This window comes from Rhinolophus ferrumequinum, chromosome 24 (assembly GCF_004115265.2).
Source record: "Rhinolophus ferrumequinum isolate MPI-CBG mRhiFer1 chromosome 24, mRhiFer1_v1.p, whole genome shotgun sequence".
Lineage (NCBI taxonomy): Eukaryota > Metazoa > Chordata > Mammalia > Chiroptera > Rhinolophidae > Rhinolophus > Rhinolophus ferrumequinum.
In genome coordinates this window covers 10,626,689-10,645,456 of record NC_046307.1, presented here as the reverse complement: position 1 = coordinate 10,645,456, position 18,768 = coordinate 10,626,689, and the positions used below count along the sequence as shown (strand labels likewise).

Below are 18,768 nucleotides of genomic sequence, written 5' to 3'. Positions count from 1 at the left end.
CTAGGGAGCTATGCAACAGTCGGCGGTTATCTGCTGGGGGCACCCACTAGACACGCAGGGCTGATGTGCACCATCGGAGCTCATCTTGCTCTCCTTTCTATCTGTAAAAACTTTGTTCCATGCAGAGCTTACCCTCAACACTAAAGCTTCCTGCTGACCCTCTCTACACTTGAAATTCCTCTGGGGGAACCCCATGTAGCCTCTCTCAGCTAGGTATGGATCTGTTGGTCATCCTAGGAGCCTTTCACACCCCCCAGACTAGACGAGGGCCCCATTACATATCAAAAGGCATGAAAATTCCTATATCTTTAATCGGATAACTCGCACTCTGGGAATCTGCCCCAAGGAAATGAGAGGCAGGGCAGGGTACCATGCCAGTTATGCTTAGGTCTGGCACTGGGTCCCACCACTGCAAGCAGCATGACCAAGAGCAAGTTATTTGGGGCCTCTTATGTAAAATGAGGGTATTGAGTAGAGAGATTTTCAAAAAATTTATATAAATTACACATTGGATCTTTTCTACATGTGTCCTAAAACTAGAGTAGAATCAACCTGTGGGCAAGAACAGTGTTTTGTATTTCTTTTGGCTCTCACTAAACCTAGCCCAGTGCTAGCAACATTTTAAGGTTCAGTTAATGCATGAACCTTGGTTGGATAACACTAAAATTTAAGTTATACTTTAGCACAGAACTGATAAGAAGCTTTAGTTATGATCATAATATTTTTCTCCTAACATCTGCCTTACCCAAAAACAACTTCTTAAACCACTTCAAATTCTTTCAGTGAAATCAGAGATCAAAACATCAAGGTATTTGACTTTTATTGCCCCATCAGTTGATACTTGTAAGGTCAAACTTATCAATTCTAGTTATTTTTCCCACAACACTTTCCTGCTTATAGACTCTGAGAGAGAAACTACAAATGAATAGAAAACCTTCTGAGACATATATAAGGAATCAAGAGTTTTCTAAAACTATAATCTGAAAGTCTTCTTTCTGCCTCCTGTCCAGTAAGCATACTGTCATTCTACCCACTATTCCACCAGAACACATCTTCACATTTCAAGCTGGATTACTGCCTTAAAATACTGGATTATGTTCAAGTAGTAAAAACAAGAATGGTAAATTCCATTGAATATTTTTGCATTTGCTCATTGCAACACTAGTTAAAACACCAATTTTTAATTTTTTTACACATTCCACAGTCCAACAAACGCACATGATTCTTTGAAGTTGTAAGTCAACATTTCACTGGAGAAAATGAAAGTGCAGCATTAATTTCTGAAATGAAGGATTGAAATTCCTCTTTCCAACTTCTTTCAGTTCATCCCTACTCCGCATGCTCCTGCTCTTGTCCTGGAATTAGCCACCGAATACTCTCAGTTCGAATGGTAGCATACATAATAAAACTAATTAAAAAGAATAAAGAAAATACAAGCAACCAGTCCACGCTTTTTATCAAAGTGCTGGGAAGAGGGCCTATTTGGTCAGCTTGAGTTACCACCACATTTTTCTTGGCTTCTATACCTGAAAGAGAAATCAATTGTTTCAAATCAAATACAGATCTTTCTGAAGTATTTTGCATGGTATGCAAACTGACATGCAGGCTTAACACCTCTGCGAACATATCTGGGATGGGTTTCACTTGCCTGTAGGTATAATTTATAACTTGTCTTTCTCCCCACTATATCAAAGGAACAAGACTCCATGCAGCTACTCAAAGCTAAAACACTAGAATTTCTGTGAACTCATCAGAGAAGCCTTAGTCAGTGCACTATAAGTGTTGTCTTTTGTTCTCTTTTGAGAACAAAGTTCAACAGGTAGCCAGAAAAGCTACTTGCAGGAGTCTATAGGGTGTTTTCAAAGGTTAAGTAATGCTAAATTCAAAATGATTTTAAATAAATCTACTAAAAGAATTGTTACAACTAACATCTCTGGGATCAGTGATTACCAAAGATGCAGTGACTCCTACATTTCATTTGCGTCCTAGGTTTTCTTGGAGCATTGAAAAAATGGCTCCTTCTCTCCATATCAATCTGAATGACAAGGCTTGGAATAGCTAATCACCTGGAAACAAGCCTTTTACTCCTTTGAGGTAACTCAGCTCTTTGTTCTTTTGTGTTAGGTATAAGTGATTACATGCATCTTAACATATAAGTGAGGTATGTTTTAATTTGTATTTATTTCAAGTGAACACACTTCAGGAAGAGGAAGGGTGCTCATAATGGGTGTTCCAGCTTTTGAGGGGTGGACTTTTGCCATGAAGGAGATTTCTTCAACATACAGTGCTCAAACTCTTCAAAAGTAAAAAGTGAGGCCATCTGGTTTGGCAAATATTAAGGAATTAGAATAGCATCTGCAAATAAATATTCTGATCAATAAACAGAATACTATACAGCAACGAAAGACAAAACACAACCATACTCAATAATGCCGACGAATCCCCCAGATATAATGGTGAGTGAAATAAGCCAGACACAAACAATCCATACTTTGTCTCCATTAATATGAAGCTCAAAAACAGGTAACACTATGGGGCATGACTGGGGGCATTCGTGTTCTGCTGAGTAGCCATGGGTTAGGAGTCACAATGGTGGTCGTCCTTGGGGAGGGCAGGGGCATAGTGTTGGAGGAGGGTTGGTAACATTCTCTTTCTGGATCTGAATACTGGTTACCCAAGGTGTTTACTTTGTGAAAATTCATCACCCATTTCAGTAATGACTGATGCATATTTCTGTGTAAATAATATACTTAGATGAAAAATTATGTAAAAAGGTATCCACAGGGGTATGGTATGTGAATTATAGCTCAACAAAGTTTTTTTTAAAAAAAGTATCTTTAATCATATTAAAATTACCTATCCGTGTTATGCTTGCTACTCATTGGGAGACATTTAACAGGCTCATAACAGTTCATTAGAAAATAAGTTTTACATCTCAAAGCTATCTTGAATCCTTCATTTGAGGATAATAGCAGATTGGAACCCACAGAAGGCACATACCCCTAGCAATAAAATGTCTTCTTCTACAGCATATTGTTTCTACATACCTGTCTGGTTAAAAATGAAGATTTTCAGTGTTTCCAACGTTCGGTCTGTATGATTAAATCTAGCCATTGGTTTAGCTCCTTGAAATAACAAGATATTGGGAACGGCTACGGTGCCAAACCTGGTAGAAAGGCTACGAAAGAAAGTAAAGAAACCTGAATTAATAGTGGCTTTCTCAAACAATTACCATCTCAGAATGGGTGGCAATAAATGAGAAACGATCTGTTTCGTGTGACCTACGGAGGTTTCTGATATTCAAACTGTAGGCTTGCCGTTTCTGACCTCCCTCCTAGAGGTCATGGTTGGGGGCACTTCTGTTCTGCTGAGTTGCTTTCTATTACAACATGCAACTACCCATGACCCAATTATTCCACTACTTACGTTCCTAACTGCCAAAACAGACCAGACCAGAAAATTCTAACTCATGGACAAAGCACATATGTCAACTGACTTGACAGAAGACATGTCAAACACTCCAGAATGTACATCTCCATCCCTCATAAAAGATTCAACTTATGGTAAGCAATGAACTTGGTAAGTAGGCACAAGGAGGCTATGATCTAACAAACACACCAGGAAATTCACCATTAGGGCAGGATGATTCGGAAGTACTACGACCTGAGCAGTTTTCTTTCACCTTGACATAATACAGAGCCATGGTATAAGCTCCAAGTTAAAATACTCTGGGTTCAAGCCTCAGTTCTCCCACTGAACCAGCTGTGAGAACTTTGGGCAGATTATTTAACCTCCTGAAGCCTCAGTTTCCCCTATTAGTAAAATGGTAATAATAGATAATCAGGATTTTTTCTTTTGTAAACATGCTGTAATTTAACATATGTAATTTAACATATCAGGCAAACACATGTCCCACGCCATATAGTAAGAAAAAATATCCCCTATTCTCCACAATTCAGGCCATACCAGGCACTGAGAAGGATGCGTGGAACAAAGCAGATGATAAAATCCTGGTGGGAATGGGGGGTGGACATGGAGGTGCCAGTACCAGACTCAAAACCAAAGAGTGCTGAGCAGGTGCTGGGAGCCTGCCCTGCTGGCTTGGGGGCAGTGGAAGCTCGGTCAACGCTGGACATTGATCTGAACTGTCCTTTCCATCAATCTGTTCCCTTAGGCCAGGCCACTTAGATATTTCCTTGAAACCCTTGTGAGAATTACTAATTTGTTGGGCAATTTCTTTCTTCATAAAGTTTCAGGTAAACACTGGCAGTTACCTTACCCACACGAAAAATCGGTGGAGCACAAATGAATACAGTTTTACTCAACTTCATGTTTTACCACCAACTTGACCATCATCCTGACTTTCAAAATTCATTCACACACACCTTACTGTGACCTCCTAAGGAGCCTCTGATTTAGACAGAGGAAGGGAGAACACAATTTATAACCCAGGCAGTCGTAGCACTTAGGGGAAACACGTAATATCTGAACAAAGATCTCAGTAACTGATCTTATTGAACATTTAAAAAAGACAAAAGCCCACTGAACAGTGTAATGGAAATATAAAACAAGGGTAAATGTCATTTTAAATGGCTAAATTCATACATTAAATTAATTTATTAAATGTCGACTGAGGAATATTCATGCAAGAATAAATGTAAGAAACAAGGAAAGGGAAAAGGAAGGAAAGAAAAATAAGTAAAAGAAGAAAGAAAGCCTAAGTATACACAAAAAGGCAGCTGCTCAGTTAGGCTGCCAGGTGTGGGGACCTAAACTGCAGATGAAAGTCACAAAGGAAGATCCTACTCATGATACTAATTTTGCAAGGACCCTAGAAAGTTATCTGGCCCCTCCCCTGCCATCAGGCAGAGCCACCTTTAAATTCCACCACACAGAGAACAGTCCTCTTCATTCTTTCTTTGTTTCTTTTTTTGTGTTTCTTTTTAATTTTTATTGGGGAACAGTGTGTTTTTCCAGGACCCATCAGCTCCAAGGCAAGTCGTCAAGTCGTTGTTTTCAATCTAGTTGTGGAGGACGCAGCTCACTGGCCCATGTGGGGATGGAACCGGCAACCTTGGTGATATGAGCACTGCACTCTAACCAACTAAGCCAACCAGCCACCCCGTCCCATCCTCTTCCTTCTTAAGGGGCCTCCAGAAAGTGAGCCATCAGCTTCCTCAGGCTTTGACACGCCTCACTACTTGCTCATACCTGCCTTTCCCTTCTTTCAAGCCCTTTGTGAAGCTCATGCCCACGTCCTTTGCTTTTCACTTAATGAATTAGGACCTCCAAATAACTGCCACCATCATCCCAAGAGATGAGATGAAAACCCCACAAAGGAAAGATACCTGCTGTGCTGAGATGCATCCAGTGCCAAAAAATGAAGAGCTGGAAATGCCCGGGGCAGAGAATTAAAATGAGGGGCCAAAGTGGCCGAGAATCGGCACCACGGGGTATAGAACAAAACTAGCGTGCAGTCACTACCGTTGGGGTTGAGAAAATCCATAAGGTCCTGTGGTAAAAGAAACAAGTGTTCAAGTCAGCAGTAAGTGTACAGTTTTCCGGAAGCAAACCCAGAAAAGAGGAAACACTGCTGCCTCCAGAAGAGGTGAGGGGCAGGGGTAGGAGGGAGACTATAGTGTATCCCCTTAAGAACCTTTTGGATTTTGAACTCTATGAATCCACCCATCAGCAGAAAAGTACTATCAAATGACAAGTTATAAACTTTCTTCTAAGCTTGCTTAATGTTACTCTAGAGCAATTTTCATATTTTTCATAATTTATCCTTTCAAATACTAGGTACTCACAGGGCACAGGCCACTGTCCCATCCTCGGACTTGTGCCTCTCATACAATCTAATGGCTTATTAAAGCAGGGTGATCTCAGGCCCCCAACTATCATCTCAGGAGATCCAAGTCCGTACTAAGCGGTCAGATCCATGTATTTGGCCAAAGGTTCGTTGAACTCAAAGGTGCACCATGCCTGCCATCACCCTAACCCAGACTGCTTACTTACACTGCTCTCTCTTGATCATGCACGCGGTATTTGTGAGGCACGTCCCACAGAGCTGAGGCATGGTGTTGCCCAGATGTCAGGGGAGGGTGTGAGGTCAACGCCCACCCTGCACATACCATATGTGCCCTCATTTAAGCAATCACAGCTTTCAGAGCTTGGATTTCTCCTCTTACACAAGAAGCCTGCATTCATCTTGCTATCTGGCTTAACGATCCTACAGAAACTGCTAGTCATTATCCTGGTATTCTCTCTGGAGTCACCCTTTTGTCCAGCTAGCTGGAAATGCATGGCTGGGTCTGGGACAATTGTCTCAGCCATCACTCCAGAGTAAACACTGGATTCACGCTCTTTGGAGGAAAGAAACTTTACATCAATATAATGTACTTCCCAAAGGCATTACATTGTCTAAACAATGCTAAATTACAATTTGAGTAAATCAAATACTTTTACATGGTTTCTGGTACAATTCTGACGCCAAGCATCTATCTGTTCACTGGCATTTTTACCAGGAGGTTTGGTAGTGAGATAACCCCAAGGACGATTAGGTAGAAGTTGCCCCAAAAGCATAATGGACACTAGTTATATCTCCCTTTCCCTGCAAACATCGCAGACAGCAAAGTCCATTTTCACTGATGCAGCCATTGAACGTTATTTCACGTACAATATGATCAAGATTAGATCCTCAATCTGAAAGTTGATTGAGTATTAAATCCTAAAATCAACGTGCTGAAAAGGAGAAAAGCATTAAGTCACTTTTTTCTTACCTGTGACACATTTAAAATTTTCAGGGTGAAGTTCTCCAGTCCCGTGACATTCCTCTCCTCGCAGTTCACCTTGGGGGATTTCTGACTGTCGGTGTGGTTGGAGTCCTCGGTGGGCGCCGGGTCCGGTTCCGCCACTTCCGGCTCCGGGTAATCCTCCTCTTCTCTATCCCGGAAGCTCACTCCAGCGCCGGCCAGAGAGAAGAGGCCCTCTCTGAGGTCACACCGCGAGTCCTCGTCCCTTCCAGCGCCGCAGGTGCCGCCGCTGGGCTCGGAGCTCAGTTTGTCCTCGGCTTCCCCAGGAATCACAGACAACATCACCACGTGGTCGCCTTCGTTGTCCAGCCCCAACGCTGCGCCAGCCTCTTCCGCTGACGTGTCCTGGCCCATCGGGCCGTGGGAGGGCTCCTCGTCACTCAGGTACACAGCCCCCACCTGGAGAGGACGAGCAGGCTGCTCCCCTGACCACAAGTGACCACTTTCCTCTGCAACTAGAACATGCCAGCATATTCAGTCATGTTTGACTTCCAAATCAATGAACCCCAAAGAATTACAGTCCTCCCCAAACACGAAATTTTCCCCTACAGAGAAATATGTTATCCTCCCCATTAAACTATCACAGAGTCACCCATGATTCTTCAGGTCATAAAGAAGGTCACAAGGGGATACTAAATTAATGAATAACAAATGCATAAGTGGAAAAATACAGAGCTTCAAGCGAAACCCGCTGCTTGCCATGTATGATAGATTATAAGCAAAAACATTCCTGTGCAGACATCCAACTGAGAAAATATAATATAAACATTTTAACACGTTCACTTGTTTGATGAGAATATCCAAGAAAATAATGGCTTTAAGGAAGAGTCTACTATGGCAAAGCATCTTTGCACGCATTATAACGGTTCTATGGGAAGGGCAGGACAAGGGTTATCACTCCCACTTAATAGATGACTGAGCTGAGGCACAGAGAGGTTCAGCGTAATGCCCAATGGCACACAGCTACCAAGCAGCAAAGCCAGGTCTAGGAGCGCCCAGCAGTGCAGGAACAGTAGCCGGGAGAAAACAAGGACTCTCCTCCCACTTTGGAGCCACTGGTTGGGGCTTAGGCAAAATGCTCAGATAAGGGAAGAGTCCTAGGCAGTCTCCTATGTCCATTTAGCAATCTCCACTCACCTCTGTAACAAAGACTCTTGCCCTCCAACTCTCATCAACTCAACAACAGCTGTCAGACTCCACCAGGCACTGAAGAGAGGAAACTAATGAGCCCAGCTGCACTCACACCAGCTCACCATGTGGCTGGGGAGCCAACAGCTGAGTAATGAACTCTACCAAGCCACCAGCATGTCATCAGAGCATGAATGACCAACTAGCTTCAGAGTTGGGAAGGGGTCTGGGAGCTTCGTAAGGTATGCCCATTCATATAAGGTCTCAAAGAATATGCCCATAGAGATCTGCAGATTGACTCAGCAATTCAAAAACTTTCTCTGGGAATTCTGCTTCTGGCTTAGATGGAGTAACCAATGACCAGATTTACCCTCCCTTCTAAAACAAACCAAAAGACAGCCAATTGTGTAAAACAACAGATTCAGGAGACTAGCTGTCAGGCAGTGAAAGACAGGGATCCCTGAGAAACGGAGCAAATGAGAAGAGCCCTACAAGTGCTCTAGCTGAGGGAGTTCGCACTGTGGCTTGGGGCGGGGGAACCCAGGCCGAGCCCAGCAGACTCACCAAGTTGAGGAGATGGAGCTGAGAGTCCAGGGAGACCAAGGAAGCTAGAATTTGCAGAACATAATATGGGAGATAGGAGAGCTATAGAGCAAGGACACCAGAGATTTGCAGTGGGGCCCCCATCAAGTATACCAGTCAGCACATGAACATGAGTAAATACCCAAAGTCAGGGAAAGAACTCCCCAGAAGGATTAGAGGCAATGGTATCCAACAGTACCCACTCACACAGAACTGAAAAAGGTACCTGTTCCCACCAGCTAGACAAGAAAACCTCATATTTTGCGAGGCACTGGGTACAGTACACAAAAAGGACTTGCCCCAGTAATGGGGCAAAATTAACGCTGGAGTAAGTACAGCTCTGCTCCCAGCTGGCAAATCTTAAAAGGATCAAACTGTTTTCAGCAGTTTAACTTTCAGTGGTTGAACTTAACAGTATCCCACAACAGAGTTCAAGAATATTTATAGAAATATTAAAATGTCCAGCAGTCATTGAGGTAAGATTTATGTCTGGCATCCAATCAAAGCTCTACAGGCATGCAAAGAAGCAGGAAAATATGACCCATAGTGAGGAGAATAATCAAACTAATTGAAACTGAGCAGAATTTGCATAAATGTCGAAATTATTAGAAAAATATATTAAAACAGTAATCATAACCATATTAACATGTTCAAAAAGTTAAGTAGATATAGAAACATAAGATTTTTTTAAAAAGATCCAAATTGTATTTCTAGCGATGAAAACCACAATGTCTGAAATGAAAACTGCACTGGATGGGATTAATGACAGATTAAACATTACAGAAGAAAAGAGTAGTGAACTTGAAGGCATAGCAATAAAAACTATCCAAAATGAAACATATAATGAAAAAAGTATCCAAAAAAATTAAGAGCATCAGTGAGTTGTGGGACAATTTCAAGTGGCCTAAAGTACAGATTATTATAGTATCCAAAAGAGAGTAAAAAAAAGGGGCGGAGACAGAAAAAGTATTTAAAGAAGTAACTGAAAACTTTCCAAATTTGATGAAAATTTTAAATCTATAGATCCAAGAAGCTCAACAAATCCCAGGCTCAACAAACTACACCATCGCACATCATAAACAAACAAATTAATGAAAACCAGTGATAAAAAGAAAATCTTAAAAGCAGCCAGAGAAAAAAGACACATTGTGTACAGAGGAACAAAGATAAGGATGACAGCAGATTTCTTGTTGGAAACAATGCAAGCAAGAAGAGCATCTTTAAAGTACTAGAAGGAAAAAACTATAAACCTAGAATTCTATACCCAGCAAAAACAATGACAAAATAAATACTTTCTTAGACATACAAAAGTGGAAAGAATTCATCACCAAGCAGACCCACATAACAAGAATTTTACAGGAACTCCTCAGGCAGAAGAAAAATGATACCAGATGAAAATATGAATCCACACAAAAGAATGAAAGGCACAGAAATGATTAACTATATGGATAAATATACACAATACTTTCTGAAATGCTACCTATGAAAAAGACAACAAAAATGGGGTACTTGCTATGGGGTACTTGCAAAGGGCTAAAAGAGGTTTCTGTTTTGGCTTTTAGGACATAGGAGAAACTTAAGCATTTGGAAAGCAGATAGGAAAGCAGATAAGGAGAGAGAAGTGACAATATGTTAGATATGGCAGAGTACAGGGCATGGGCAGCAAGGTGAGTCCTTGACAGAAGAGGGTCAAGCATTTCTGTGACTATGACCTAGAGAAGGGGCTGGGTTCCTGGGCAGAGAGCTCTGCCAATTTGGTGGAGGTAGGAACACACGCAGGTCTTTCTGTAGCCTTTGGTTGATGAGCATGTGCTAAAAAAACAAATGTTTTCTGGGTCGTCCTCAAGACAGAGCAGGAAATGAAGTCAGAGAGGCTAGAAGTCTGGAGAAGAGCAAACCCTACTCCCAAATGCCCCAGTTCCACAGAGATCTACGCTCTCAGAACCTAATGAACATTCTAGGGCCAGTAAGTAAAAGGAGAAAGCTAATATCCTAGAGGAGTCTCAGGAGAAAACAACCCGGGGCACAAATTAGAATCTGCTTCTCTCTGATCACCCTCATGCAACAATGGATGGATGTCCCCCATAAAAAAAGTCAAAAGGAAGTCTGAGTGATGCAGAGAACTCGTATTTTAAGTTCAGGAGTGTAGATTTTCCCTCCTGTGAAGATATTTAAGTAGACAGTACAGATTCGGAACAAAAAAATTCATACGGCCTCAGGTACCATTGCTTTCATTTAGGTATTGGGAAGAAAACAAACTTGGAATTATCCCACACTAAGAGAGAAATGACCTACCACGTGAGAGCCACTGACACCTCCCACAGTAATGCATCTTTTAAAAGAGATTGTTTCTTAACCTAAACAAACCGATTATCACTTGAGCCACGCAGGAAGTGAAAATTATTGCATTATTGGCAACAAGGAAGATGTTTGGAGAACAAGGGTGGGAGCGCCATGCCAACTCTGCCACAGAGCCCTGGCCTAGGTCAGCTCCTTCACACCATTCCAGTTTTTCTCAGAAGCCTCTCTACCAGCCTCAGGTGTTTTCACAATGGCTTCTGTGGCAGGGGAACCAAATGCAGGAGGACCAAAAAACAGCCAGAAGTTGGAGGGGGCCGCAACTCATACTTTCCATAGGAAATACTCAGTGTGCTCATCTAACAAGTGGAGAAAATACCACTGAATTGCAGAAATTCACAGGGCTACTGTGCAGATTAAATGAGAAAAGATGTGTATGGTCCCTGGCACATAGCAGCCTTCCATTAATGGCTGCAATGATGGTGATGACAACGATGATAATGGTAATGACATGACTGATGTTTATTATAAGAGATGAAGGGGCACCATAACCAAGTTCTATTAATTCCTCTGCTAAATACATTCTGGATGCATCCACTTCTCCTAGCCCCACTCACACCTCTTAGCCCAGGCCACAGCCATCTCTGACCTGGACAATTGTTGTAGCCACCTAACTGATCTCCCTGGTTGGCCCTCTATTTCAACTGCCACCCCGCAGCACTGCTCCTCACAGCAACCCAAGTGTAACTGAAAATTAAAGGCAAATCTGATGATGTCACTCCTCTGCTGAAACCCGTTCAGTGGCCTCCCCTGGCCCTACGAATGAGTCTGCATTCTGATGCATGGATACCAGGCCCCTCGTGATGTGGCATCTGCCCACACTCTCTACTGGTGCCACCAGACATCTCTGGTCCTGATCACTCATGCTCTCCTCCACTTACCTCAGAGCTGTCCTGAGGGATGTTTCTCCTCCCTCCATCCCTCTTCTTCTGGCTAATCTGACTCACCCTTCAGATCTCACCCTCATCTTCACCTCTGTAAGGTAAACTTCACCTTCTCTGACCCTCAGACCAGAGGTGCCTCCCATTACAGCATCCTGTAATGCCCAGGAACTCTCCTGAAGCATTTTCCACTCTTGTAATTGACTTAATTATTTGTAGTCATTTAATGCCTGCTTTCCCCCTCAGACAGGAGGGCCAGCCTGTTTTTCTGTCTGGCTCTCCACTGTACCATCAGTGCCCAGCACAAGGTATGGCATATGATGGATGCTCAGTATGAATCTGCTAGTTGACTGGCTAGTGAGGATGGGCATGAAGGTGTTGAAACCAGGAGTTGGTTCCTGTTCCTTGACCCCTGGACAGCACTGCCACCTCTGGCTGCTAATCTGCCAGTGGTGTCCTCTACAGACAAAAAAAGCCTTGGATTTTCAGGCATCCTGAAAAGGAAGCAGCTGGTGAAGGTTCCTCTGTCCTCACCCCATTCATGGCCTGGTTATGATGACCAGTGATCCACGCCCTGTGGCTGGGGTTAGCCTCAGGTCTGCATGAATATGACCCTGACTGCCAGGTACACACACTGACTGCAACAAGTCCGTCTCCTGAATCAGCCGGGAAACAGCATATTCAACTTGGGCAATCCGAGGAGAGCTTAATAAAAGGGACCACCAACCGGTGGGCTAGGTGTAGAGAACACAAAAGCAACAGGAAGGCACTCCAGGGCCAGTAACAGCGGAGGGCCAGCCAAGGAGCATTCACAGACCTTAAGAGGCCAGAGGCAGAAACAATCACAGAATCTTGATACAGAGGACAGCCTCCTAATAGCTGTGACTTTCAGTGGAGGGACACAGCCAACCTGTGATAACCCCAGGGAGGCAGCTGAAAATATCAATACCCTGACCTCACTCTCCCCTCATTCCAACCCACACGAAACCAGAAGGCAGGAGAGCTCGTTGTTACTCCATATAAGGCAGCCACTCAGGGCAGAGCAGGGTGGAGAAGGTTTGAGAATAATCTGGGAGACAAACAGAAATATCCAGTACCTGCTGTCCCCTCTCTGAGGCTGGTGGTTAAGTGTAGTGACCAAAGTGGAGTACAGACGTTTGACTGTGAAAGCAGGCAGACATGGGCTTGATCATGGCTCCTCGGCTTCTGGCTATTTGACATTGGCGAAAGATTTTTTGATGCTGCGACTGAGTTTACTCATCTATAAAAATGGTGACGATGACGACATCTACTTCCTAAGCACTTAAAGAGTAAATAAGACGATGCTCATAAAGCACTAAGCACAGCGCCTGGCGCACAGTGAGTGCTTTCATTACTGGTAAGAGTGTTTCAATTCCTCAGCCTTCTCCCTGCTCTGCAGACCTACCTTCCTTCCAGGGCACCCAAGGAAAGGAAAGCCCTGCCTATTCCTGTTCTGAATGACAAGCAAGACGAAAGGGTGTGACTTTAATAGGACTGTGAGATGTGGGGTGAAGGAGCAATGAGAACAAGGTCTCCTCCACTCCTGGACCCAGCCTTGCCTCCTGGGTGGCTGCCTTCGGCTCCTGAGGGGGGCTCTGAGAGCATGCCCTGGCAGGCAGCGGGTTACCCTGGGGGTCTCCTGTGTTTCTCTCATCTGTCCTACATACAGGCATCTGAGCAAGAGTGGCCTTCTTAAGAAAGTGGTCCCGCCAGGTGCAAAGTAAAGCATGGGCTTTGAAGCCATAGAGACAGACCCTGCCATTTTCCAAAAGGGCAAACAAACACAGGCAGATCGACTACGTAGCCTCTCTGAGCTCAGCATCTTCACCTGTAAAAGGGAGATAACTCCTGGAACCTACCTCATAGGCCCGGTGGGAGGACTAAATGAGATAAGGATGAAAGTGCTACCCACAGTTCCTGGCTCCTAATAAGGGCAGCATGAATGTCTGCTATTCGTTATTATTACCATTAATAACAAAGTGCTCACCATAGTAACAAAGTGCCGCAGTGAGGGCTAATACACGGTCCCTCCCGTCTGACAAGTCGCCTGCGGAGGGGGCCTCAAAGTGGCCGGGCCATCCTCGGGGCTCCCCGTCCCCAACCGCGGACCACGAGTGGGGACCAAGGGAAAGAGGTCGGGACAAAGCGGGGAGAGATACCAGCAAGCGGCGAGGCGCGCGTCGCGGGCCTTCGCGCAGGTAAAAGCGTTGCCCGGGTGGACCTCCACGTCGCCCGGTCAATTCGCGCACTGCCGCCTGCCGCCCCCAGCCAGGGCCGCAGCCCGCACTCACCCTCCAGGCCGCGGGCGGGAGGCCCCAGCACCCACAGCAGTACCTGCCACCAGCCGAGGAGCCACATGGCGCGGGGAGGGAGGCGGCCGGGACCACCACCCGGGCCAAAAGGCAACCGGTGCACGGCGACGCGAACCGCGATTCCAGCGGGAGGAAGACGGGAGAGGACAGCCGGGAAGCGCGAGCACCGCCCCCATGTCGCCATCTTAGCAGCTGGCAGCCGCCGCGGGCGCCATCTTGGAGTCGGGCAAACTGTCTCTGGCCTGTGGCCTCTACGTGCTTTGGGGCACTTTAGGAGCCAAGAGCCGGATATTTCAGATCATTTCAAATTTTCCTGAAGCCCACATCTTGGACGGGGTTCCAGCCGAGACCCGTGGCCCTCCTTCACGCACGAGTCAGGGCTTGGGTGCTGGCAGCACCCTGCACAGGGCCGTGGCTTCATTCCGGGATCAGAAAGGCCCAAAGGCTCCTCCTTCCAGGGACCCATCGTGGTGCAAATCTTCGAAGCTCCTGCCTTACCCATGCTACCCTACCTAGGGTTGCTCAATGAAATACAGGATTCCAGTTAAATTTTAATTTCAAGAAACGACGAATAGGTTTTTACTGTAAAAGACATCAAAATTCAAATTCAAGTGCCCTGTAATTTTACTTTCTACATCTGGCAGTCCTAACCCTACTCAGGGCAGGGAGGTGTTGGTTTTTTGGTTTTAACTAACAGGGCAATCTCTCCTCCCTAACCCACCCCCCTAAGGCTGGGTCCTGGAGGGGGTGAAGCCCCTGGAGCATAAAGCTAGGAAAGGGCCCAGAATGAAGAAAAAGCATGGATGGGAGGGAAGGTGTGCAGCTGTGGACGTAAGCTCTGCATTCGAGAGCAAAAGCATGCAGGTGGGTATCTGTCATGCGGGGCGGCATGCGGGGTCTCTAGTCTCGCTCCCCACATAAGAATACAAGATATGGTGAGGCCAAAAAGGAACACCCATGGAGCCATAGATCGGGGAGTCATACCACTAGTCTAGCCAGTGGCTGGGTTGGAGACACAGGAAGGAGGAGCCACATTATCCGCAACCTGCCGTCCACTTGTCTTTGCCAACCAACCTCACTTGCTAGTTGCAATCCGCCTCTCTGCAATCCGTAATCCACACTCCACCATGCCACAACTACACCACCATCCTTCAGAAAGTTTTGGCTGGCACCATATCCTGCTCGCTGTGCCATGTGTCACGCGGGGCGGCCTGCAGGGTCTCAGTTCCCACTCCCCACATAAGAACGCTGGATATGGTGAGGCCAAAAAGGAACACCCACGGAGCCATAGATAGGGGAGTCATACCACTATAGTCTCGCCGGTGGCTGGGTTGGACACACAGAAAGCAGGAGCCACATTACCCGCAATCCACCGTCCACCTCTCTCTGACATCCAACCTCACTTGCTAGCTGTAATCCGTTCTTGCTAACTCAGCCACCATCTTCTTGCTAGTCCCCATTTCTAGGGAAGCTACAGCAGTTATATTAGTGGCCAATGGCTCACTGGTTATAGCTGACGGCCAACTAGCTACAGCTGATGGCCATCTAATCACAGTTGATGGCCATTTACTACCTGAGCCAGCACCTTTCTACGTAAGGCCAAGAGCCTGGAAAAAGCACTCCTGGCTCTGTCCCCACAGTATCTAATAGAAGATTCTCAGAGGGAATGAAAAGGATGAACTTCCTTGGGAGCAGTTAGAGGGGAGGGCCCCGTAAAAAAGAATAAAGCAAGTTTTGAGCAGCTACTAATGCTAAATCAGTGTGGAGAGTGCAGCTTTCCAACTTATTTTTAGAGGTTAAAAAAAATAGAAATAAATTTCAAAGATTTTTACATCAAGCCACTGGTAAATATAGCAACGTTAAGAGGGTATTTTGGCCATGTGGTTAATCCAGGCTCCATTTATAATAAATAGTATATGGTCAATCAGGTTATGTAACTTCTTAAAATTCAATTTATTTATAAAATGGGGATGGATGTTACCTAAAATAGCTATGTGGATTAAATGAGATGTAAAGTGATGAGCAGTGCCTGATGGACAGTAAGCACTTCAAAGTGACAACCATTACTATTTGGATATGATTCTAGTGGACCAACCATAGACCACTTGTGCCCATCACAGATTGTAGACCAGAAAGATCAATTGTCAACCTGACCATATGGATGATTCTTATATTCTAAATAGGCTGTCATGATTTTGCTGTAATAAATTATCAAGCAAGGCCAGAAGAATCTGGGACAATGGATAACATGGGTGAGTGTCCACAGCTCTAGAGTTGATCACTACCGTTGTCATTTGGCTACCTCCCTCCCTTACCCCCAACTGTAATAGCAAACTTTTCCTTGCTTAACTTATTCTTTCCCTGTACCCTCCATACCGGATTTGAAGGTGCATAAAAATCCACTAGGACAGAGGACAGGGGATTTAGTATTCATGAAAGGGAGACTGGTTTGACTCATCTGAACTCTCCAACGTGGATGCCCTGTGGTTGCTACTCCTTTTTTATTATGTTCTTTCCCTCTCTGTGTTTGTGCTGTGGCTGTTTTTTGGAGAGAGCCATTTATCCATGTTAGAATTGTTGTCTTTTGATAAATACTATATATACTCTAATGACAATTCAATAAATGCAGTCAACAGGATAGAATACACATTTGACTGTCTTACCACCAGGTGGCACATGCACTTATTTTCGGTGAGAAAATTGCCTTCAGGTTTGTCTTGAAATTGATTTTATTTTCGTTTGGGGGGTTGGGGAGCTGGCATCATCCTCTTCCTTTGGCTGAAATGAACTCTGCACCAACACTGTAATGCCAGGGATTGTTTATACAAGAGTCTGATAACTGGAATTGTTAGTGTTACACACCTGCAGTCCTGGTGGTTAGTTTGCCCCCCCCCACCCCATAGGTTTGCCTAGATTATGTTGATCTAATGAGTCATGAGGACCTCTCATCTTTCTCTCACCCTCCCTCTCATCAACAGACAAGTATTTACTTTCATTTGGATCACTGTGGCAAAGCGTTTATTTTCCAAAGATTGCCACAATGCCCATCCCGCATGCTGTTCTACAAGTAATTTTGCCACTGCCCCATCAATAGGTAGAATCTAATTCCCCTCCCCTAGACGGATCTGTGATTCACATATAACCAACAGAAGGCAGCAGTGTATGAAATGATCCTGTATGACTTGAGGCTACACGGCTTTGTACTGTTTTGCTGGAAAATGTGCACTAGAGCCCTGGGCCACAAAGTAGTTGGGCTAAGTCTGCGATGCTCTGAGGAAATTCAAACTAGTTGGCATAGAGAAGCTTTGGCACTACATGAAGAGAGACGACCACCATCATCGGCTGACCCCATCCCATTCCAGCTTCAGCCACTAATGGACTACTGAGACCACAGCCAGAAACGCCCGGCTTGAGCTCTTCCCAAATTCCTGACCCACAGAAACAGAAATTTAAAAATTGTTATTTTAAATCACTAAGTTTTGCGTGATTTTTTAATAGGATAACTTCATTTTATTTTGTAATGGATTAACTTTAAAGAGACTATTTCAAGTAATTTAACAAATCAGTGATTTGGGCACATATTCAGAGTTTTCTTCCAAGCTCCTTTTCCATTCTTATCTTTTTAATGTTGTGTTTTGATGGACTTAAGTTGACCCAATACACTCATTTCATCAATACCGGATATTCTTTGCAGTTGTAACAAAAGATCAACCTCAGCCCCTTCAATAATTCAGTATCCTCCCAACATACTTAAGAGCTGTCCTGAAGCACAAGGAGATCAGAACAATGTAGTTAACAAAAACTCTAAAAAAGTATCACAGGCTCTCTTTCCCAATCTTGTCTGCTCAGGACATACACCCTAAATTTCATTCCTAATCAAAAATCATGCTTTACTTTGATGAAAGTGAGATGCTATCCGGTATAATCACAAGTATTAACCTCAACTGTAAGAGAAAGGGACGCTTGCATTACTACACTGGGTACTAAATGCTTGGCCTTTATGCTTTCACTCAGATGGTTTTCTCCCACAGGTATCATTTGTATTTGACTCATTACGAAAGTCAAGCACTGGAAAATGGCTCCGTGTCATAGAGGGAGTTTCTGACAGAGCTAAGGCTAGAATACCAATCTGAATTCAAGACTTTTTATAGCATTGTACACAATCAATAACCCATTTCAAATGCTGTTGCACTGTTAATACTTCTGGCACAGCTTATGCAAATAAATGTGAGATTTCAATAAGTTGCTTGTATTTAAAAGCTAATCAGAAAGATCCTGTAGGAAGAGGTTTAAGAGGATAATCTCTAAAAAGTGGGGAGAGGGAGACAGGGAAAAACTTGAGACAGGAATACCTCCTCCACTGACAGTATCTAAGGACAGTGGAGAGTGGAAATCCGAAATAACCTAAATGAAGAATGACATGAGAGCTAATACAAAAGAATTTCCTGGTAGTGCTGGGGATCCAGCTGTGGTTGCAAAGCAATTTATAGTGGCAACCGGCACAGGTAAGCATTTTTCTCCAATAGCATTTAGCAGCACAGGAGTTAATGGTAGCCTAAATTAGCCCAGAGTTAGTGTTTTACCAGGCTTGCGTGATGGAAAGACCAGCGGGCAAGTTAGTTGAAAATAATGAGTTGCTGAAGTCTTTATCAGTATAACTTTATTTTGAAAGGG

General features: G+C 44.3%; 1 protein-coding gene across 1 annotated transcript; it reads right to left on the bottom strand.

The window, feature by feature from the left end:
- Positions 1-803: 803 nt before the first annotated feature.
- Positions 804-14,309, bottom strand: TXNDC15 (thioredoxin domain containing 15). The gene is made up of 5 exons (XM_033096762.1): positions 14,074-14,309; positions 6,780-7,267; positions 5,349-5,512; positions 3,048-3,178; positions 804-1,526 (listed from the first exon to the last, which is right to left on the bottom strand). Exons 1-5 carry the CDS (start codon positions 14,276-14,278, stop codon positions 1,330-1,332), a joined length of 1,185 nt encoding a protein of 394 aa, XP_032952653.1. The 5' UTR covers positions 14,279-14,309; the 3' UTR covers positions 804-1,329.
- Positions 14,310-18,768: the final 4,459 nt, after the last annotated feature.

What these genes read in the sequence shown, in the direction of transcription:
- TXNDC15 (XM_033096762.1), bottom strand. Translation starts at nt 14,278, where the DNA reads ATGGCGACATGGGGGCGGTGCTCGCGCTTCCCGGCTGTCCTCTCCCGT. An exon ending in AAATTTTAAATGTGTCACAG is followed by an intron (nt 5,513 to 6,779) that starts GTAAGAAAAAAG and finishes CTTTTACCACAG; the next exon opens with GACCTTATGGATTTTCTCAA. An exon ending in CTTCATTTTTAACCAGACAG is followed by an intron (nt 1,527 to 3,047) that starts GTATGTAGAAAC and finishes TTTCTCTTTCAG; the next exon opens with GTATAGAAGCCAAGAAAAAT.